The following is a 25,835-nucleotide window of genomic DNA, read 5'->3' as shown; positions in this document are numbered from 1 at the left end:
GAAGAACTGGATTCCGGAATATGAAACTTATCAGAGCTGGACTGGCATTGGCGAAGGAGGCTTTATTATTTATGAATCAGAAATTGAAAAGATTTGTTTAGATCGATGTATATATCAGCCATTGTAATCACAGAATCTGTGGAACGTGTAGAATTCTTCCCCGTGACTACTGGTAACAGTGGTAGGACTAAATAATCAAAAAGAAAAAATAGGGACTCCTTCCTCTAACGATGTTGCAATTATGATGCAAGCCTACGATACTTTTGTCCAGAGGGAAATTACTGCGTACTGTTAATTACGTATAAAATATTTATTATAAAAAAAAAATATATATATATATATATATATATTTATATGTAGTGTATTCATGCATTTATATATGTACATGTATGCATTTATATATATGTATATGTATGCATTTATATATATGTACATGTATGCATTTATATATATGTACATGTATGCATTTATATATATATGTACATGTATGTATTTATATATATGTGTGTATGCATGCATATGTTTATAATAGTACGTTGATTAAGTACAGTACGCTTGATGCTTAGAACAAAGAGAATAGCTAAAGCCAATTCTGCTTTTGGCAAACTGAAGAAACGTGTGTGGTTAGATCGGGGAATCACATCAGAAACAAAGCTAAGTATTTACGAAGCATGCGTTATCACTAGGGCTATGACAACAGCATATTCTTTTCATTATTTTGACTCTCGGGTATATATCCGACACAGTCAGACACAGTTAATCAACCGAGAACCACATCACTCTATTTCAAAGCATATAAGATATCAACGGATACACACTCGAGAGTCAAAACAATGAAAAGAATATGCTGTTGTCATAGCCCTAGTTATCACTACGCTGCTATATGAGTCAGAGACTTGGACAACATAGAGAAGGCACCTCAAGTGTTTGGAAAGGTTTCATCTAAGTTGTATTCGGAGAATACTTAATTTTAACTGGAGGATTCTAACACTTGACAATGTGGTTCTTGAACGATCAAATAGTATTAATATTGAAATGAAAATCATTCAAAATCAGATGCACTGGATTGAACACTTGGTTAGAATGGAGGACAAAAGACTTCTTAAACAATTATTTTATGGTGAGATAGACAGGGGTAAAAGACCACAACATAAACCAAGAAAAGGATTTAATGATTATCTGAAAACAACTTGAAAATACTTTAATTTACAATAACTGGGAAGAGAAGATCGATCACTGCGGAGAAAAACCATCAGAGAAAATTGTAAAATTTTTTGAACAGCAGCGTGTAGATCTTGCTGTCTTAAACGTGTTTTAGGAAAGAAGGACTAAAATATAATTATCTGAAGTGCACTGTATGTGGCAGATACTTTTTGTTAAAAACTGGTTTTGTAAATCACCTGAAATCACACAATCAAAGACAGGAACAACAGTCTTATGAGGAGGCTTTTACAGCACATCCGGCAACACTAAGTTGTCATATTTGTGGTCTAATCTGAAAATCTAAAAGTGGCCTGACACGACATTCAAGGATTCACAATATTATCATGCGATCACCTTTAAAAGAAGGAAAAGTTTTTGCGTCACATATGTGTACTTTCATGTAAGACTAAAGCTGGATTTAAAAGTCACCTACGTACACACAGACGCACAGCACTCAACTGAAGAGATGACAAACTTCTGTCAAGAAGTAGCAATCATCACATATGTAACTTTGTACATATAAACGTATTTATTTATACATAAACACATGTTCCCACGCGGAAATTTTATAGAAAGCGCCACTCTCCACATGGGTTTACTTCTACTTGTCCAGCTGCCATTGCACAAAGGCAGCATGCGTACTACAGATTTTACCTACATAAGTCCAGTTCAAACAGACGGAAGTATATAGAAGCTAGGAGTAACTGTAAGAAAGAAATAGCGACAGCTAAGAGAGAATTTACTGAAACCACCAAAAAACGCATCGGAGCTCAGAAATTCGGAACCCGTGATTTCTGGAAAATCTACAACAGTGTAGTAAATAATAGACAATCAATAATTCCCCCACTATCCAACAATCATGAAGTTGTTTGCACAATTGGTTTGCTTCCAACTCCAGATTGGACCCTGCTAACCACCCCCTCCTTGACTTTCCTTTGCGGACAGACGTCACACTAGACGATATGACAATTACCCTTTCTCAGGTGCATGCTATTAAAAAAAAACCTTGACACTTCAAAAGCATGTGGACCTAATCTCATCCCGGTTGTGCTATTAAAAAAGTGCCTCGCCTAATTAGCTCCAGTTCTCTCCCAACTTTACAACAAATGCCTTAAAGAATCTTGCTTTCCTGACTGCTGGAAAACTGATTCTGTGGTACCAGTTTTCAAGAATTCTGTCGAAAGAACTGACCCAGTAAATTATCGCCCCATTAGCCTCCTCCCACTTTCGCCAAAATATTTGAGTCCATAATTAACCAAGCTCTAGTCCATCACCTTACAGATACGAAAATTCTGACTGACCAACAATATGGATTTAGACAAGCCCCTTCCACAGCAGATATCCTAACTGTAATCTCTGAACGTATATACCATTCACTGGACAAAGAAGGGGATGGTAGAGAGGTAGTTTTAAATATATCTAAGGATTTTGACAGGGTATGGCATGACGGTCTCCTCAGGAAAATCAGATTATACGGTATCACCGGACGAATGCTCAACATAATTAAATCCTGCCTAGATAAGAAAAAATCTAGGTTGTCCATGACAGTCGTACATCTAAACAATATGATATGAATGCGGGAGTGCCTCAAGGGTCCATCCTTGGACCTTTATTATTCCTAATATTCATAAATGACCTCCCTGACAAAATTGTCTCTGAAATGAGTATATATGCTGATGACACCACGCTCTATAACAGGCACGTCAGGAAAACAAATGAACACATATCTAAGGAATGGCAACAACACTAGAGAATGACCTCCAATCTGTAGTGGAATGGGGACAAAAATGGATGGTCACATTTAATGCTTCTAAGATTAAACTCGTTTCCTTCAATAATTACAAGAAACCTTCTCTATAACCAATAGCAATGGCCAAAGACTCATTATCTTAAAGTACATGTTTTAAACTCCTCGGCCTAACCTTCACTGGAAACATGAGTTGGAACAATTACATTGAGAGCATTGCCTGGACCGTTACTTTTCTACCTAACTGTATAATAGTTTGTGTTTTTATTTAATGTAACATGTTTATTCAGCTTGAAAAACACAGTTTACCGATGTATTGGAAAATTTAAAATGGCGTCCGACTCTCTGTTGAACACAGTAAGTTTGGGCGAATGAGTTAAAAATAAACATTTATACAAAATACTGTTAAAAACCCACCGAGTATATGTCAGCCTATGTCACGGTGACATATATTGAGCGAGTTTCTAACAGTATTTTGTATAGTTTCTGTTTTTAATTCATTTTCCCGAACTTACCGTGTTCAGCAGAGAGTTGGGCGCCATTTTAAATTTTCCAATACATCGGTAAGCACTGTATGTTTTTTCGAGTTGAATAAACATTTTACATTAAATAAAAACACTAAAACCATATCCAGTTAGGTAGAAAAGTAACTTATCTTGCCTTTGATAACATTTATTTGTTCTATATTGTTTTGTGACAACTTTTTCCAATCTATGTGTACAGTAATACAAACCCCATAATTCTATGTAAAAAGTTTAACATGAGGTAACAAATTTCTCCGCTTTTTTTTGGCAATAAGTTTCGAGTTAGCATTTTAAAAATTCTTCGGATTACTATTCTTACCTTGAGTGTTATTTTCACAAAGTTTCTGCCGATGTAACCTTCGACCTTCTTCAGGTGTATCTTGTCAAACTCGGGAATCTTTACGTCAGACACGGGAACTTCAAACGGAACCCTTTATCCAAATGAGTAGCATGCTCTTGTTTCGTCAGCCATGACTGGGTAGAAATCCTAAGCAATTGAACCTTTAACCACCAGAAGAGTGTAATTTACAACTGAATTTTATTAAGTACTTTATCCACTACGCCGCAGGTCCTTGGGTCGTTTCGTTCGTTCAGATCCCCGAGTTCGATAGACAAATTCCCGGGCTTGCCAGATAGATTACCGAGTTCGACAAAATATACATGAAAGAGATAGGAGATTACAATGTACCGAAACCTTATGATAATAACACTCAAGATGGGAACAGTAGTCTGAAGAATCCAGATAATACGATTTATCAATCGTCATCTCAAAAATTCAGAAACATTTAATCGATTTTGTTAGCTGAAGATTGATTATAAATTGATACTTCCGGTTAGACAAGATCGCACAGTAATATAAGCATTCTTATGAAATTTTTCTCAGCCTTACAACTTCCATTCTGGCTCATGACTAGGGCTAATATTTGTTGTTGGTTGTTTTTGCTTTACCGCATATCAAACCTTTTCAGGTTATTTAATGCCGAAGTCAGTGATTTTGAAGAAAAAATTTTCATGGAATATATTCGTTTTTTTTTTTGTTTTTTTTTCAAGTCGGTTTCTATTTAACCCATAATTGGAACTCTAACAGGCACTACCACTCCGGGTCAGAGTGGCCCTGGGAGCTACATCAATTAAAGAGTGGCTCCACACTCCCCAAATCCCGCAAGCTGGGGCCTCACCATCGGATATAGTTTAAGGTCATATCCAGGACCAACTAGGGCTGCGACAATAGAATATTCTTTGCATTCTTTTGATTCTCGGATATATATCCGACACAGTCAGACACACTTAATCAACCTAGAACCACATCCGTCTGTATAAGATATTAACGGATACAATGTACCGAAACCTTATGATAAGCAGTCTGAAGAATCCAGATAATACGATTTATCAATCGTCATCTCAAAAATTCAGAAACGTTTAATCGATTTTGTTAGCCGATCTCTTTCCCTATGGGCTCCAAAATAGCTGGGCCTATTATTATTATTATTATTATTATTATTATTATTATTATTATTATTATTACTTTTTTTTTTTTAATTTTACACAAATGTATTTTATGTGCCTGGTAGTGTTTTTAGATAGGTTTTATATCGAAATGTCTTCGATAAGTATCGATAATCGATAATCGAAAAAATCTGATGAAAGAAGAAAATGGCGATTTTGTACTAAAGTTAACACTTTACACAGCGTAACGACACAAGTGCATTTGAGAAGTTTTATTACTGCACAAGCAGAAAGGCCGGCATATACAATACCCAGTAGACTATTTGATATGACAGGGGCGCGTTCGAAATGAATGTTTCAAGAGCACAATTAAACCATGATACTTAATTTTTGTAGTTTAAACTTTAATTCAAGGCATTATCACCGCACAAGCAGAAAGGACTGGCATATAAAATCAACAGTAGGCTCTTTGATATGACAGGGCGCGTTCGAAATGAATGTTTCCGTTAAGAGCACAATTAAACCATGGTACTTGATTTTTGTAGTGTACACTTTAATTCAAGGCATTATCACTGCACAAGCAGAAAGGCCCGGCATATAAAATAAACAGTAGACTATTTGATATGACAGGGGCGCGTTCGAAATGAATGTTTCAAGAGCACAATTAAACCATGATACTTAATTTTTGTAGTTTAAACTCTAATTCAAGGCATTATCACCGCACAAGTGGAAAGGACTGGCATATAAAATCAACAGTAGGCTCTTTGATATGACAGGGCGCGTTCGAAATGAATGTTTCTGTTTAGAGCACAATTAAACCATGATACTTGATATTTGTATTTTAAACTTAAGTTCAAGCCATTATATAAAAATAATTTCATAAAATCAACAGTAGGTTCTCTACAGTGCAATATAGGTTAAAATGTATTGTGGTCTAAGTAACTGTGGGGGAGATTGAAAAATGGGCGATTTTATCGAAATGTGGGAAGGTAAAACGTTCGTGAATCCTCATTCGTTTCTTGGCAACGTCGGGTCTCCCTTCCAGTTATGAATAGAATTACGACTTACTTAAGATTTCTATCTTGTCATGGCTGACGGTACGAACTACAGCTGGGGATCAAATAAATTGTTCGACAAGACGTACCTAAAGAATGTCGAAGGTTACAGGGCCAAAACGTTGCGAGCTGACCAGGATCAAAGTGTAGTATCTGTTCTGATGCTGCACTTTACTTTTTTATGACCTCGGTTAATAGAGAAGAATTCCTTCATGACGGATACATTTTTTTTTTGTTTCTCTCCGGAGTGCCCCATTTTTGGGGTGCTGGTTTCCCTCCACATTAAAAACCGACCTTATGTCTAACTTTGTCCTCATAGGGAGGTAAGTAAAAAAAAATAATAACAATAGTCGAAATAATACAAACGTATAATCAACTTGATTATTCATGGTTATTTCACTACGTTTCGTCCGATATAACCTCCGACTTTTTTTTTAGGGTACATTTTCTTAAATATGAAGATCTTTATATCGAACTCGAAAAGCAATGTGGAATTTCGAACAGAACTCTTTATTTAATCGTTAAATATTTCCGTTCCGCCCTCTGCAACGATTCAAAGACCAACAAAATCTAAAAAAAAAAAAAAAACAAAACAAAAAACACTGGATTTGATATTCACACATGGGAAACAACAGCTAAGGACCGGTATCTGTGGCGCCAATCCATCATAACCGATACCAAATAATGTAAACTACTGGAGATTAAAACGCAGACAAAGAAAAAAAAACAATAAAAAATGAGCAGAACAGTACAAGGTGTGTCAGAAAATTTGCGAAAAATATTGAATAATTCGACCCCCTGTCTTTCCAAGCTTATAACTACTCGAAAAATGTAATTCGAACCCTATTTTTTTTTTCAATTAAAGGAGCAAGGACCAAGGTTTCATTAAAAAAAAACATGTGATTTAAAAAAAAGTTTTAAACTTCGGACTTTACAGGTAAATTTCTAAAAAACACTACTTTTTTGTTTTAAATTTGAATATATTATTTATTGATCTTTTATCTTCAATTTGCGATATATAAACTTTGGTGAGTAAATTAATTATTTAGTTTTTAATAGGCATTTCAAAATGGGTGGCGTGAATTAATTCGACCCCCTGTCTTTCCAAGCTTATAACTACTCGAAAAATGTAATTCGAACCCTATTTTTTTTCAATTAAAAGAGCAAGGACCAAGGTTTCATTTATAAAAAAAAATACAACGTGGTTTAAAAAAAGGTTTTAAACTTCGAACTTTGCAAGTAAATTTCTAAAATACACTACTTTTTTGTTTTAAATTTGAATATATTATTTATTGATATTCTATCTTTAATTTGTAATATATAAAACTTTGATGAGTAAATTAATTATTTACTTTTTAATGGATATCCCAAAATGGGGGGGGCGTAAATTAATTCGACCCCTGTCTTTCCAAGCTTATAACTACTCGAAAAATGTAATTCAAACACTAATTTGTTTTCAATTAAAGGACCAAGGACCAAGGTTTCATTTAAAAACAAAAAAACAAAAAAAACAACAACGTGGTTTTAAAAAAAAAGGTTTTAAACTTCGGACTTTGCAGGTAAATTTCTAAAAAAATACTATTTTTTTGTTTTAAATTTGAATATATTATTTATTGATCTTTTATCTTCAATTTGTGATATATAAAACTTTGGTGAGTAAATTAATTATTTACTTTTTAATAGACATTTGAAAATAGGGGGCGTGAATTAAAAAAAAACGGAAATCGCATAAAATTTCACATTGACCCTAAAAATATCGTAAAAATTGAATCAATAGAAAAATTTTGATAGATTTTTAAAGTTTAAAAATTGAAAAATACTAAACTCATAAAATTCAATTAATTTCATTATTGTTTCTTAAAAAATAAAAAAAATAATATTTCTATTACTTTTTATACAACTTTAATAGTTTACTTTGGAAGTATAATCCATAAAGAAAATAAAAACCCCACTTGTAAAAGAGAAATTACGAGTTTTTTTTTATATTTTATTCACAGTTTCATGTTAGGAGTGTCAAAAATTCCTACAAAATTTATGATACATCTAGAACAGCACCGACACTCCCCCAACCTTTGTCTGCCTTCTCTGCCTAAGCAGATTCTACGCCCAGATTGGTCTGAGAAGCCATGTTCGAACAAAACGCTAAAAGAGTAAATGGTAGTTTGCTTGAAGCATTGCTGGTTAAGGAATATATGAAAGTTTAAAAAGCCAAAAGCAAAACGGAAAATACCGAAATCCCAAGAATAAAGAAAAGAAAAACAAACAAACAGATTCAAGTAGAAAATGTCTGTTTATTAACAACAAATTAGACAAGATTAAGATGTATGTATATATATATATATATATATATATATATATATATATATATATATATATATATATATATATATATATATAGCCAATAAATGTTTATAACTAAAAATAAATAAATAAATAAAATAAAATTACCCCCAGCTACCTACGGTTTTAACTAGTTACATCTTACTTTGGTCTTAACCTCTATCTGCAGTCCTGTTCTTTTCCGCCATCTTGAATAAACTTTTGTTTTTTTTTTGAAAAGGGGAGTTTTTTCTCACGATATTAATTAAAGTTCCATACCGCCAACGGACTTTATATACACAGGACATACCAACAACTTGGTTACAAATTAATTATATAACGAGGTGAGGAATGATAGGTGAATAAACAGTAAGACAGTTCTCTACGTGAAACTACTCGTCTATTTGTTTGTTTGTTTTTCCTTTACTCTTGTGATTCCGGTCTTTTCCACATTGCTTTTGACTTTATAAACTTCCACATCTATCTATCTAGCTATATATATATATATATATATATATATATATATATATATATATATATATATATATATGTGTGTGTGTGTGTGTGTGTGTGTGTGTGTGTGTGTGTGTGAGTGTGCGTGCAGACAGACACTTTCACTTTTATATATATCGATCTATATATGTATAAAAGTGAACGTGTCTGTGTGTCTGTGTACATTTCCCTACGCAATAACTCTGTCAATTTTTAGTCTACAGACTCGAAATTAGATATACAGGGTACTGAGTTTTGGGAAACTCTATGAGATCGGTTTCCGGCCAGAAATTTAGCTGTTAAGGAGTCAAAGTTCAACGATTTGATCTTTGAGAACTCTACCAACCTCCTCCAAATATTTTTGGTCTAAACACTGGAAATTTCAGATATAGGTTACTTGGACATAGATCTAACTTAATAACTGGATTTGACCCCAAAACAATAAATGTTAAGAGGTCATAATAGGGGTCAAAATTTAAAAAATTGACCCTTTCCCCCCCCCCTAAATCGCAGTACCCTGTATATCAAATTTCGAGTCTCTAGACTAAAGATTGACAGGGTTATTGCGTAGGTAAATGTAATCAGACAGACAAACACGCAAACACACACACACACGTTCACATATATATATATATATATATATATATATATATATATATATATATATATATATATATATATATATATATATATATATACTAGCATTGATGCCCGGCGTTGCCTGGGTGTTTGGAGGTGTATGCTAAGAAAAAAAAAAACGGTCAATTTTTTTAACTTTGACCTCTATTATGTTCCCTCAACATTTATTGTTTTTGGCTCACATCAAGTTATTAAGTTAGATCAATGTCCAAGAAACCTTTATCTAAAATTTCAAGTGTTTAGATCCAAAATTGGTGGAGAAGTTTGGTAGAGTTCTCAAAGGTTAAATCGTTGAACTGTGACTCCTTAACAGCCAAATTCCTGGCCGAAAACCAATCACAAATATACCGTGTATATCAAATTTTGAGTCTGTATACTAAAAATTAAGAGAGTTATTGCGTAGGCAAATGTACACAGGCAGACACACAGACAGACATACACACAGACACGTTCACTTTTATTGATATACTAGAATGGGTGCTCGGCGTTGCCCGGGTGTTTGGAGGTGTATGCTGAGCAAAAAAAAAAAAAAAAATGGAGGAGTTTGGTTGAGTTCTCAAAGGTCAAATCATTGAACTTTGCTCCCTTAATCACCAAATTTCTGGCCAAAAACCGATAACATCGACTTTCCCAAATCTCAGTAGCCTGTATATCAAATTTCGAGTCTGTAGACTTTAAATTGACAGAGTTATTGCGTAGGGAAATGTACACAGACCCAGACATACACACACAAACACACACACACACACACACGCTTTCACTTATATATATATATATATATATATATATATATATACACACACACATTAGTCATCATTTAAAACTGAATATTTTTGTTAACATTGTTTCGGTTTTATAAAATACAGTTCACTGTAAAAAGCAGGACGATCAATACAGTCGCTATCTTTCGTGCGGCAAAGTCCAACATTTTTATCTGTCATTCATTCTCTCTCTCTCTCTCTCTCTCTCTCTCTCTCTCTCTCTCTCTCTCTCTCTCTCTGTGAGTGTGTACGTGTGTGTGTGCGTGTGACCACCTATGTGTGTTTATGTCATTGTGCCGGTCTGTGTCTGCATTATCTCTTTAAATGTCCTCATGTAATAAAGTACACGAATACTTTTCGCTAACAACAAAATATATTTCAATGATTTACTGCCGTTGTAAACAAATTTTTTTCTCTATTTCCCACATAGTGTGAGGTGGAGTGTAAATGCGTTTACAATCGTTTGATGCGATTGATCAAATTAAACAAAACAAAAAAACGGAGATAACGTTTGACCTGTAAGTGCAAGGAGGTCGACCTCTACTCCCCAGTCCCCACTCAAAAAAAAAAAAAAAAAAAAAATCACACCACTCAAAAAAAAAAAAAAAAATCACACCACTCAAAAAAAAAAAAAAAAAAAAATCACACCACTAAAACATTTCTATATTTTTTAGATTAGAGAAAGATTAATAAATTCGTTTATTTGGATTATTCAAACTACTGTTCTCACCCTGATTATTATTTTCATATTGTTTCAGTCGATGTAACCTTCGGCTTTCTTCAAGTCAAACATGGGAATCGTTCTCTCGAACTCGGGAATCTGCACGAAATTTCGATTCATTTAAGATGGAGATGCCTGTGTGCGCGCCGTTACATTTAAGATTCAGAGATGCGGTAAACTGGTAGATAATTCCAAAGTTTAGCAGTCCAAAGAAAAGAAGCTATTAACATCGAAAGCTTTTCAGCATCTGGGGACTTCAAGAATGAAGGAGGAAATATTGCTGCTTATTGGGTTAATCAGAAAGCTTGACAGGGTGGAACGATAAAATTGTCGCCCTAGAAAAGACAGCATGATTCCATTTCCGTTTGATGAAAACCGGTAGGCTTCTTTTTTTCTTTTTTTTTTTTTTTTGCAGACCATCTACCAATCGACCAGTTTTGTACAAATCCCAAGAGCGATAAGAGTCTTCTAGCATGTCTGAAAGTGACACAATGTTCAACGGGGGGATCGGAGATGCGCCGCTGTACAACTCATGCTCTCTACTGATCCAAGTTATGACAACAAGACTATTGCCTGCACCCTCAGTGCCTATTTGGATAACAGGGACGTGCCTAGGGCGATGAAAACAAAGTTTCCGACCACGGTTATGGTCTTTGATGTGGTTTCAAGTGAGGACCACATCATGCCTCCTCACATCTTCAAAGTCGGCTTGAAAGTCAACACCAAAGTGTACCTGGATGTGCTGAAGAGTGTGGTGATCCACTGGGGCGATCAGGTGGCCGCTGGGTGTGACAGTAAAACTCGACGCCGACCCACAAGTCCAAAGAAACCCAGGGTTGGCTTCATAAGGAATTCTAGAATTTTTACTCTTATCTCACTAGTCCCCATCCTCCCCTGGTTTGAACCCATTAAACTAATTCGTTGGATCATACGTCGAGAATATCACCAACGGGACTTCCCACAACACCAAAACCAACCTGATCAGCGCCATCAGCCGAGTATTCACCGAGCTCCCGCCGGCGCTTGTGGAAAAAGTGTGCTCTCAGTTCGGGACCCGTATCGAGGCGGTGATTGAGGCTGAAGGCGACTACATAGAATAGCTGTCAGCTCTACTACATAGTTAAGTTACCTGAATTTATTTTTTCAATAAAAGTCTTAAAATAAATCTGTAGTGTTTTCTTTAGTGGACAATTTTATCATTCCACCTTGTGTGTGTGTGTGTGTGTGTGTATATATATATATATATATATATATATATATATATATATATATATATATATATATATACCGAGCAGTCGTCCTGACAACCCTACTCTACGCCTGTGAAACTTGGACGCCATATAAAAGACATGAAAAACAGCTGAATGGCTTCCACCTCAGATGCCTCCGTAATCTTCTCAACATCCGCTGGCAAGACAGAATTCCTGACACAGAAGTCTTGAAGAGGGCGGGGCTCCATACCATCACCACCATAATCCGCAAAACCCAGCTCCGGTGGGCAGGCCATGTCTATCGCATGCACGACAGCCGAATCCCCAAACAACTTTTCTATGGGGAACTCAGCCAGGGAAAGCGGAATGCAGGGGGCCAAAAGAAACGATATAAAGACTGCCTGAGAACGTCCCTAAAAGACTTTGACATCAGCCCCCAGTCTTGGGAGAGTCGCGTTGCTAAACGTTCGGCCTGGCGTTGCGTCATCAGCCTAGGAGCCGACAAGGCAGAGAATCAACGCATGACACACGACCAGCAGAAGCGCAAGAGGAGGAAGGAGAGAGCTGCCGGTTCACAGCCTGCCGATACCGCCTTCACGTGTCCAGAGTGTGGAAGAGTCTGCCGAGCACGGATTGGCCTCGTCAGCCATCTCAGGACCCACAAACCCCCGACGCCGAACTAATTGATACCTTGGTCATCGTCGACTTCGACGGACGAGCAAGAGACAAGATATATATATATATATATATATATATATATATATATATATATATATATATATATATATATATATATTACTATTTTTACCCCAAAACAATGTTGTTTGCATCTTGGAACATGAGGGACTAGTGCCTGGAATAATATATAACAGTAGGCTGTGGGGAGTTGAGCCGCAAAATATCTTTTCACATCACATTTAAATTTTAAATTTCTGTAGGTTAGTACACTCTATGAAGCATGAAAACAGTAAGAGAATTCCAAAGTCCAAGGAAAGAAACTAGCAGAGTAAAAGGCTTTTCGATATCTAGGAATCTTAGCAGTAAAGGTGTAGGATTTTGCTATGTGTCATGTTAGTGAGAAGTAATTTCTCTGGCAAAGTAAATTTTTTTCATTGTCTGATGCTAAAGTGGACTTCTTATTATAAGAAAGAATAATCTGGGTTATTTCTTTGCGCGGCTATGCCGGTTTAAAACACAATAAATATAGACAATTTTAAATCAAATTTCGTAACGTTTGATTTTTTAAATAGAATACCATAACAATGTACTTATTTAAAAAAAAAATAATAATAATAGAATTCAAAAGAGAAGTTTTTTTTTTTAATTTGAACTTTCGGAAATATTTTTTTTCTGTAAATGTTGGCGAATTTAATGTTTTAAAAAATAATGTTTATACTTCATGCTGATTCAAACAAACTCAGACTGCCCTTTCTTAAAACACAAAGTCCAATCTAACCTAAGACAATGAAAAATTAAAACAATTAATATGATAAAGAATTTTTAATTTCGAAAGCTCAGATGAAAATAAACATTTTTATTTGAACAAACACATCGTTATGATTTTCTATATAAAGAATGCCATTACTAAAGATTATTTTAAAATATTTATAATTTCTACTTTATATATGTATGTGTGTATGTGTTTGTGTGTGTGTATGTATGTGTGTGTGTGTTTGTGTGTGTGTGTGTGTGTGTGTTTGTGTGTGTATGTATGTGTGTGTGTGTTTGTGTGTGTTTGTGTGTATGTGTATGTATGTATGTATGTATGTATGTGCGTGTGTTTGTGTGTGTTTGTGTGTGTGTGTGTTTGTGTGTGTGTGTGTGTATGTGTATCTATGTATGTGTGTGTGTGTGCGTGTGTGTGTGTGTGTGTGAGAGTGGTACAGTAGCGTCCAAAGATAAGAGACAGAATTTTAAAACCTAATATTTGTTAGAAATAACAACTGTGAAAAGCTTAAATTTTGACAACTGGTAGTCGTTATCATTCATAATGACATACTAAAATTTGAATCATTTACAAAAGATAGAAAAAGAATTATAACAACTATTTATTTATTTTCAAAATAGGAACGTCCAAAAGTAAGGGACAAAATTGAGAAAAACAATGTAAACAGCCAAAAAACAATAAAAATACATGTACAATTAATATTTAGTAAATGTCCTTGCTCTTAATGACAGCTGCACGTCTTCGACTACAGGAATGCATCAGTTCTTGACAATCCTCGATACTAATTTTAGGCCATTCTTCTTTAAGTTTCACCCACAAATCCTCCGTGTTAGTAGGATTTCTTTCCATAACTTTCACTCCTAAGGACTTCCAAAGATTTTCTATTGGATTTAAGTCAGGACTTTGCGGTGACCAATCCATAATTTCGAAATCTTGCTCGCTAAGATAACTCATTACCACCTTTGCCTTGTGACATGGGACATTATCTTGCATAAAGGTAGCCCTGTCGAAACCTGAATTCTGAATGATTGGCATAACATGATCTTGAACAATGTTTTTATAGATCTGTGTGTTTACACGAGTTTGTAACCAGACAAGAGGCGTTGTACCTTGGCTAGGAAACATTCCAAATACCATGACGCTTCCGCCCCCAAACTTGACAATTTTCTTAGTACACTCTGCACTTAATCTTTCACCAATACCTCTCTTTACAATGGTTTTCCATCATTTCCAAATAAATTATATTTCACTGGAAACCGGCTTGGGCGGAAATGGAAATAGCCGCCTATGGAAAGAATGTCTTATCGCTCAACACGCAATTTGGCTTGTGTGCAAGCAGCCATAAAATTCCATAATTTCGAAATCTTGCTCGCTAAAATAACTCATTACCACCTTTGTCTCATAACATGGGGAATTATCTTGCATAAAGGTAGCCCTATCGAAACCTGAATTATGTATGATTGGCACAGCATGATCTTGAACAATGTTTTCTTTATAGATTTGCGCGTTTACACAAGTTTGTAACCGGACAAGAGGCGTTATACCTTGGCTAGAAAACACTCCAAATACCATGACGCTTCCGCTCCCAAACTTGACGATTTTCTTAGTAAACTTTGCACTTAATCTTTCACCAACACGTCTCTTTACGTTGCTTTTTTTTTCCATCATTTCCAAATAAATTAAACTTGCTTTCATCACTGAAAAATACTTTTGACAATTTTCATATGTCCAAATGTTTGCAAACTGTAATCTCTTCTTTTTATTCTTCGAACTAACAAATGGTTTCTTCCCTGGCGTTCGATTAAACAGCCCTGTTTCTTGCAGTCGTCTTGAAACTGTCTGTCTTGACACATTAACATATGAGGTACTATTCATAACCCTTTTAATTTCTGTGCAAGACTTAAAACGGTCCTTTAATGACATACGCCGCATTATTCGATCTTCTGTTGCCGAAGTTTTTTGAGTCTGCCGGTTTTAAAAGCACTATTTTACCAGTATCATTGTAGGATTTAACAACCCTGCCTACAACACTCTTGGAACGTTTCACTTTCTCTGAAATCTCTCTAATAGTGTGCTTTTCCTTGTGTAGCTTCACAATAGCTTGTCTCACAGAGTAATCAAGTTTTTGCCGTTTCGCCATGGTGCCGGCTGATGCAACGTTTACAAATGACTAAGTAAGACATTCTTTAGAGGAAATCAAAAATTTGAACATAGCACACTGTTTACGTTGTTTTTCTCAATTTTGTCCCTTACTTTTGGACGTTCCTATTTTGAAAATAAATAAATGTTATAATTCTTTTTCTATCCTTCAAATAATTCAAATTTTAGTATGTTACTAGACTACCCGTGACCCGTTGGGTCAGTATGTTATATTAGCTATGGAATTCATGTACGAGCGTGTCACTTGTGACGTAAAGAAAATATTTTTGTTTTTGTTGACATACCAGAAACATTTCTATGAAAGTATATTAAAATGAAAAATCACGGACGGATCACTCAAACATGAAAAAAAAAATCCTCCCTATTCGTTTAAAGTTACCTATTTTTCCGAATAATCGCTCAAAAATCGAAAATTAAACATGATTTTCCTACGAATCGAACGCCGACGCAAGTCATTTAGCAGCAAAAACGCACATGAACCTACCGATGAGAAATATAAGAATGAAAAACCCATATTGGAATCCTTCAACTAAGTTATAGAAACTTAAAATCTAAAAAAAAAATAATTGATAAAACTTGAGGCAAAAAATAAAACCTAAATGAATAAAATAAAATAAAACTAATATTGAAACAGATTAGTAAATGTGTCAACAAATTCACCGTTCTCACACAACTATTTTGTATCTGGAAATGTAAACAAAAAATAAAAAAGAAGGAAGGAAGGAAGGAAAAGGGACGGATAGAGAGTAGTAGTAGTAGTAGTAGTAGTAGTAGTAGTAGTAGTAGTCTTGGCTTTACTACAATTGTTCTTTGTTGTCAACGGGTTAAAGTTGTTAAGTTGTAAGAAAATAACGACAGTATAGTTATAATAAAGAATAGTTGCGAAGCACCCCCACTCTTCCGATGTTAAATCTTAATTTCGAAATAATAACTTTAATATTTCAGTACGCAGGTCAAAATCTGCAAAAGAAGCAATTTGTGTTTATTTGCTTACGTTGTTATGGGTTAATGTTTGTGCGCGCATGCGCAACCGGATGTCGTAAACCGGAACGTGGGTTACATCGCTCGTTACAAGGTCATTTGAGTTTTATAATTATATAGATTATGGATGGTAACGACTAACAGTTATCAAATTTTAAGCTTTTCACAGTTGTTATTTCTAACATATATTAGGTTTTAAAATTTTGTCCCTTAATTTTGGGCTTAACTGTATGTGTAAAATATAATAAATATAACAAAGCATAATAAATACAATTAAATATCATTATCATCATTTATGCCAGTAATGGAAAATTAAGTTTATATATATATACTAGCATGGGTGCCCGGCTTTGCCCGGGTGTTTGGAGGTGTATGCTAAGCAAAAAAAAAAAAAACGGTCAATTTTTTTACTTCTTACCCCTATTATGATCTCTTAACATTTATTGTTTTGGGATCAAATCCAGTTATTAAGTTAGATCCATTTCCAAGGAACCTATGTCTAAAATTTCAAGTGTTTAGACCCAAAATTGTCGGAGGAGTTTGGTAGAGTTCTCAAAGGTCAAATCGTTGAACTTTGACCCCTTAACAGCCAAATTTCTGGCCGAAACCCGATCACATAGTTTTCCCCAAATCTCAGTACCCTGTATATCAAATTTCGAGTCTGTAGACTGAAAATTGACATGGTTATTGCGTAGGGAAATGTACACAGACAGACACGTTCACTTTTGGATGTGTATGTTGAGCAAAAAAAACAAGTGGTAGTAGGAAGGCAGGCTCGAACTCGTACCGCAAAGGAGGAAAAGAACGTGGTAAAACCTAACGTTTATGCTGTTACGACCACCGCCAAACCGGAAGCAACATTTTATAAAATTAAGGCTGGACAATCTAAAGGAGAGGATAATTTTCAAAAATATCGGCGAAAAAGTGACCCCCCCCCTGTAGAAAAGTGTCTAGTTGAAGGCGAAGATATTAATGTTTTTAGCCAATTTTTCCATATTTGTCGTATGAAAGGTCGAACTTTAAAACGATACTGATCTTGGTAAAATCCGTCGCCTCTATTGAAAGTTTAAAGCAGACATGCAAACAGACATAGATACATACATTTATATATTGGTAACTAAAAAATTTCGACCCAAACTGATGAAAAAGCTTGCCCTATCTCTGAATACCCTTTATGTAAAATTTCAAATATTTAGACCAGAAATTGTCTGAGTAATTTGGAAGAGACCGCAGAGGTCAATTTTTTTAAAACTTTGACCCCCTATTATGACCCCTTAAAATTTATTATTTTGGGCTCTAATCCAATTATTAAGTTAGATCCATGTCCAAGGAACCTATATCTAAAATTTCAAGTGAGTAGACCAAAAATTGTCGGAGGAGTTTGGTAGAGTTCTCAAAGGTCAAATCGTTGAACTTTGACCACTTAATCGCCAAATTTCTGTCCAAAACCCGATCACATCGATTTTCCCAAATCTCAGTACCCTGTATATCAAATTTCGAATTTGTAGACTAAAACTTGAGAGAGTTATTGCGTAGGGAAATGTACACAGACAGACACGTTCACTTTTATATATATATATATATATATATATATATATCTTCTATACTCCTATAAATTCGTTTTTCAATTTTTATATGCATATTAAAATCCCTTTCTCTATTTATTTAAAAAGAAAATACAATTTTGTTATGTATGGGGCGTGGAATTGCATTCACTAGCAGAAGACCTAGCTAATTTGCATATTCTTTTAAACATTCATTTTGATTAATTCCCTTGGATAGTTTTTTCGGTTTTCTTATGGTATGATCATCTTTAGTTAACTATTATGTGTAATTATATTCATGCAGATATTCTACTTGATTTATACTTGTATAATATTTGCGTAAAAAGTTTATAGTAAACACAAAATTTTATCCATATATATTTATGTATACGTATATATTTTTGTTTAAAAAATTTTGCCTACCAAACTCCTCCTAGAGTTTTTGATCTACACATATGAAACTTCATATATAAATTATTTGAATCCATACGAGACTTTATATTTGGGTTTTAGCCCGGAAAAATCGGTGCAAAAATGTGAAAATTTAAAAAAAAATGGAATTTGCCAGGTGAAGGTTGAACGCCGCCATTACGCTCGCATAACGTAGTAGCTATTGGTTCATGTTTTAATTTTTAGCCTTGCAGTGAATATCATTGGCGGCAGTGGCAAAAATAAGTCGTAACCTGAAGGTTTTGGTTTCGATTCTCGGTGGTGGTGCACGAGTGTTTATTTATTTTTTTTTTTAACTTTTTAAATCCTTACTATATATTGCGTCCAATATCTATATCTATATATCTATAAAAGTGAACGTGTCTGTCTGTGTGTCTGTCTGTCTGTGTACATTTCCCTACGCAATAACTCTGTCAATTTTTAGTCTATAGACTCGAAATTTGAAATACCGGGTACTGAGATTTGGGAAAATCGATGTGACGGGTGTCAGCCAGAAATTTGGCTGTTAAGGGGTCAAATTTCAACGATTTGACCTTTAAGAACTCTACCAAACTCCTCCGACAATTTTGGGTCTAGACACTTGAAATTTTAGATTTAGGTTCCTTGAACCTGGATCTAACTTAATAAAGTGATTTGAGCCCGAAACAATAAATTTTAAGGGGTCGTAATAGGGGTCAAAGTTTTAAAAAATTAACCAATTTTTTTGTTTTTTTTTTTGCTTTTTTTGCACAGCATACACCTCCAAACACCCGAGCAACGCCGGGCACCCCTGCTAGTAATCTATAATATAAATCTCACCTGTTTGTTTAAATGTATGTATATATGTGTGTATGTTTGTCTCCTTAAAACTTTCGACAGGCGACGGATTTTCAGGAGATCGGTATCGTTGTGAAGCCGACCCTTCGGACGACAAATACGGAAAAATTGGGTAAAAACATTAATCACTTCACCCTCAACTGGGTGGTTTTTTCGCCGATGTTTTCGATTGACTAGCCTTAATTTAAACCTACATCACTTCAGGTTTGGCGATCAGCGAAACAGCAAAGACGTCACGTTTTTTTTTCATCTTCTTTTCCTCCTTCGCGGTACGGGTTCGAACCTGCCTGCCTACAACCACTTCTTTTTTTTTTCTCAACACACACATCCAAACAACCGAGCAAAGCCGGGCACCCAGGCTAGTATATATATATATATATATATATATATATATATATATATATATATATATATATATATATTCTCTACAATTATATAACTGCAACTTTGTCTGCGGGTGTGTGTCTGAATTCGTTCCTTATAGACTCCGAAAATGGCTGAACAGTTTGTTTTTTAATTTACAGAACTTTAGTGTATAAGTCTGGGAGTGATCTTAGTTAAGTTTTGTCTCAGAACACCCCCGATAATTACCTATAATCGAAATCGTTATTTTAATTAATCTATCATCGGTAAAGCCATTTTTTCCATGTTGTCGCTTAGCAACAATGATAAAACAACGGGCCGTAAAAATTCTACTGTGGTTAAGTTGATAACGTGCTTTTTCTTTTCTTTTCATGATATGGTTTAAATTCCACACGTATATTTCTTAATTTTTTTCATTAACTGCAAAAAAATTTTATAAGACTTGAAAATTTACGTTTTTTTAGCAGTGTCAAAGTAAATTATGTTTCTGTTTTTTAACGTCTATTGAACAAGCAACTGATCCTAAAGAAATTGCAAAACAGTCTACACACATATTTAGTTAAAATGTGATTCAGAGGTTTCTTATAAGTCGGTTTAACAAAGCATACGCCTCAACAACCAAGCTCAAGTAGTATGCAATATAAGATAAGGAATTTTTCGACACTAATTGTAGAACTATACAAAGATAACCACATAACTGCTTACAACGAATAGATAGTCGATGTTGATCCTATAGTTTCTTTCGCATACGGTTCAAGAAATTATGAGCCCCCAAACCCTCGGCAAAGTAGTTGCTTTTGAACAGGAAGAATCGCTATTAAGGGAGACAAATCAGAGAAATTGGATTGTTGCTGACACGTTGCATCTACTGTGTCTGGGGGGCTACGTTGGTCAGTAAGGTGTCAATATAACCGAAATTAACTAAAATGATTTTGGGATTACAAAAAACACACATATATATATATATATATATATATATATATATATATATATATATATATATATATATATATATATACTGGAATTACTAAAAATACAGATCAAAATAAGCATAAAAAGGCATCAAAGAAACCCTCGAGCAATACGGGTAATACTCACATAAATTAATATACGAAAGTATAAATTTATGCGTATTTACTTACACAGTGCTCAATACGTAGGTAGGGCTAGTTAGTAAGTTCTAAAATATATATGGTGATTAAGCTACACTGAATATTCCGCGTTTTATCCACTCTAGGATTCTTCAGGTTTATACACTGAAAACGTATGTTTATGTACGCATGCGCAACCGGAAATATTCCTTACGTTGACGGAACTCTCTTAAATTGTAAACACAGAATGCTCAAATTGAAAACGGGGCTCTCCATTTCAAAGTCGCTGCCATTTTGATTTTTTTAAAACCGGTTTGTGAATTTAAAAAAATGTTTGTTACAAACTACTTAAAAATACAAACCAATGAACTTTTCTACCATAAAAGTAACTTTTATTGACTATGGTAACATTTATTTCTTGTATATTTATATTATTATATATATAACATTTTCTTTTTGTAAGGAAGCATCATTTTGTTGGTCACTCTTGGCTACGAATGGAAACAAAGTTGATATAAAAAAATATATTTTCACAAAAATTATCTTTACTTTCATCATATTTTGCTTAGGGTAAAATTTTTGAGTATGAAAACCTATCTCTTTACAACCCCCTCCTTTTCATAACCTATCATACTTTCATCAATCACAGTCCATTTTCTGTAGGCTGTTTTCGAACCCAGTCAATAACGGGTACTTCTGCTAGTATATATATATATATATATATATATATATATATATATATATATATATATATGTGTGTGTGTGTGTATTGTGGAGTTCCACAGTCTGGAGTTCGATCCCTAAAAACCGTCGAGCTACGCTGATGAGAGTTGATTAACTCGAAACACGCGTGAACGTAGATTACTATTTTAAAAATATTAAATAAATAAAAATGTTATATATACATCCAAACAAATTATGGGCGACTTTCGAAATAAATACGAGCTTCGAGGCGAAGACAATATTAACCGTATTCATCGTTTGAAAAAAAAAACAACAACATATATATATATATATATATATATATATAACTCAAATGATCTTGTAACGGGTGTTGTAACCCAACATCCGTTTTACGATTTACGGTTGCGCATGCGTACATAAACATACGTTTTCAGTGTCCCAATTGTTTTTTTTTTTTCGCGTTTAAATTATCCAAATAAACAATTGTTAATACTCTCTGCATTTTTTACATCGTTCATTTCCACATTACGGTTAAGTTATTTTAACGCAATTTTCTTATATAGAAGTGTAAGCCATTTTGAGTTTCAGAACAGTTTCAGATGGTTCGCTGTTACACACAAGTCCTGGGAGGTGACTTGTTTGTAGTAGACAGTTCCACAGAACAAAATATTCTTACCGTGTCGAAACCCGGGAAAGAGCATGTGAAATTGCTCCAGAAAAGGTTTAATATTTATGAAGCAATTCTGGTTTCTGATTGGTTGGTAGCAGAACGTTAATTAATTTGATTCGCCAGTTCTTAGCAGCATCGTTTATAAATAGAATCTTCCGACTGTGTGTGATCATACCCCATTAACCTCAAAATATTGCAACATCTTACAAATAAATCTACTTTAACCCGTTGACAACCATAGGTGCATTTTACAACGGCGATTTACCACCCGCCTTCATTTTTTTTTTTAATTCATTCTTCATTTTTTAATACACCTTTCTTAAAAAACAACATACATTTTCGTTTACACTACCACCATAGATAAATAACCCTAAAATATGTTTTCTTAAATTTTCATTGCATATAAATAATCAACGCGACAATAAAACGTATTGTTTTATTGTGTACGTTTTCAGCGTCCCAGTTGGTTTTTTTTTTGGTTTAGATGAAAAGATATATCAAAATTGGAATTTAACTTTAAGTATTATGGTATCTGTCCAGTGCACATTTACGTATAAGTATAGAAACTGCTTATAATTCAATAGCTGTATTTTTTCAAAAATAAACAGAACGACCCATAGAAATCTACCTATATTATTTTTTCATTTTAATATACTTTCATAGAAATGTTTCTGTTATGTCACAAAAACTATTTTTTACGTCACAAGTGTCATGCTCATACATTAATTCCATAGCTAATAGAACATACTGACCCAAAGGGTCACGGGTAGTCTAGTATATATATATATATATATATATATATATATATATATATATATATATATATATATATATATAAATGCTTTTCGTACTTTGTGCTTTTATAGAGTTTTCTGTCTTTTTCCAGATGCGCCGTTCCTGATTTGAGCAATGATTCCTATTCAAGTCAACCAGCAGGAATTAATGAATCTATTCCGTTCGAGAAGGATCAAAATGGACATATTGTATATTCACATTGTCAGGTTTTTAAACTCGACAATTCAAGTGCCTACGTTGGGAATGACAGTCAACATGAAAAAGTCAGCTGTCGACGATGGGTTTACGACCAATCCCAAAGGAAAACGTCTGCAGTCACAGAGGTAAGATGATTCCAGAAAAATCTAAATTCAATTGCCTCCCATCACAAATGCTGGTTTCTAAAAAGGAATCGGGTTGTAATGTCTAGAAAAACTATCCAATCCACAAACGTAAATAAAACAAAACAGATATTTTCAAATTACCTCCGTCTAGGAATAACGCTTTTTTATCATGAAATCCCAAACAATTTATTGGTATTTCTTATCATTGGTTTATGAATATCCTTTTTAAATAAATCTATTGATGTGCAAGCAAAAAAGAATAGTAACGTAAATCAGATAAATATTGAATTTAATTAACATTATCAAAAACGTGTTTTATTATTGTCTATATATTTTATAGATGCACTTTTATGAAATGTGTTCCATAGTATATATACTCTGATGACCGTAGTTTTTGTAATCAAACAACAACTTATTAAATCAACAAAGTTTTATTTATTTTACAGTGAAGTATGACAAGAGAAATTTGGGTCGGTATGGAGGTGCGGTTGGTTGGTCGGGCGACGGTAGAAGTTTGTCAGTTTTCTCTCTCTCTCTCTCTCTCTCTCTCTCTCTCTCTCTCTCTCTTTCTTTCTTTCTTTATTCTATCTGACTGTCTTTGTTTTGACTTATATTTATATTTAAAATTTTTGATTGGAATTACTGTTCACTTATTTTGACGTTTTTCTTCTATTGTAGTATGATTTTTGTGCTTTTAGCAATTTTAATGCAGAGTGTAATATTGTCTCTTATTGTTTCATAATCTCGATTCTTCGATTGGAATTTAGGTTTGACGTCATCGCCAGCAATCAAATTTGCATCTGGGTTTGCCTGGATCCAATATTGCGTGTATGAAATATATCCGATATTTTTCCGGCGTTGTCCGTCACCTATACAACAAGCGGTCTTCTCGTTTTGACACGAATAAGAATACTGGATAATCCCACAAGCTTCAGTTGCTTTATAAAACTCATTTAACATTTGATTGGTTCGTTTTTACCACACATGGTTATAAATAGAATCGTCCAAATTTAGGAGGGAATACCCTCATCAGCAATGAGGATGAGTCGCCTTGCTGCTTAGGCGGCTTGGTAGAGTACTCGTCAAGGATCCATTCTTGACACTCAGCCCGACAGGTGCAGGGCCGGGAACCGGCCTAGTACCTGTCGGACTAAGGTACATCGTCTGGGTATCACTCAGGAGATCCTCTTTCCCAGGCTTTTCCACTCGGCTTTCGGGTGGGGCAAGTTTATTGCTTGCCTGAGGCGCCCCGACCGGGGAATGTGCACGGGAATGTCCAAGCAATTTTTTTAATAGCAAGAGTGCCTCTCCTTTAGGGGAGCTTGCCTCATTTCTATCTTCCGACCTTGTGTCACACATTGGTGAGGTGGACAGTTTTACTCAATGTAAAAATTACCAACCACGCATGTAATTAAAAATAAAGGTATGATCCGCCGCAATATGAAACGTACGACTAAACGCAGATGATGTACAAATTAAATATGAGGAACAATGATGAAAATGAACAAAGTAATTTACACATCAACACAGCTAATGTAACAATTGAGCATGAATAAACAGACTATTGCTAATGTAGGAAACGAAAGGAAATTCCACAGTGTTAATGAAAATCTACACTGCTAATGTACGAATACGGTATGAACATCCAAACTACTTATATGCGAATACGGCATGAAGATCCAAATTGCTCATGTACAAATACAGCATGAACATCCAAATTGCTCATGTACAAATACAGCATGAGCATCCAAATTGATCATGTACAAATACAACATGAAGATCCAAATTGATCATGTACAAATACAACATGAACATCCAAATTGATCATGTACAAATACAACATGAACATCCAAATTGCTCATGTACAAATACAACATGAACATCCAAATTGCTCATGTACAAATACAACATGAACATCCAAATTGTTCATGCACAAATACAATATGAACATCCAAATTGATCATGTACAAATACAGCATGAACATCAAAATTGTTCATGCACAAATACAATATAAACATTCAAATTGATCATGTACAAATACAACATGAACATCCAAATTACTCATGCACAAATATAGCATGAATATCCAAATTGATCATGTACAAATACAACATGAACATCCAAATTAATCATGTACAAATACAACATGAACATCCAAATTTCTCATGCAAAAATACAGCATGAACATCCAAATTGATCATGCACAAATAAAATATGAACATCCAAATTGATCATGTACAAATAGAACATGAACATCCAAATTGCTCACGCACAAATACAATATGAACATCCAAATTGATCATGTACAAATACAACATGAACATCCAAATTGATCATGTACAAATACAGCATGAACATCCAAATTGATCATGTACAAATACAGCATGAACAT

At 34.4% G+C, this 25,835-nt stretch overlaps 1 protein-coding gene across 1 annotated transcript in view; it reads left to right on the top strand.

Moving 5' to 3' along the window:
• Positions 1-25,835, top strand: part of LOC145263298 (organic cation transporter protein-like) — an 89,159-nt gene that overhangs the window by 20,191 nt on the left and 43,133 nt on the right. The window contains exon 2 of the mRNA XM_080120378.1: positions 23,211-23,442. Coding sequence (XP_079976504.1) covers positions 23,211-23,442 — 232 coding nt within the window. The remainder of the gene's footprint in view (positions 1-23,210; positions 23,443-25,835) is intronic.

The sequence above is a fragment of the Euprymna scolopes genome, chromosome 38, assembly GCF_053919585.1.
Source record: "Euprymna scolopes isolate OS-2025 chromosome 38, ASM5391958v1, whole genome shotgun sequence".
Taxonomy (NCBI): domain Eukaryota; kingdom Metazoa; phylum Mollusca; class Cephalopoda; order Sepiida; family Sepiolidae; genus Euprymna; species Euprymna scolopes.
Note: the sequence above shows the minus strand (reverse complement) of the source record. Positions and strands in the feature narration are given on the sequence as shown.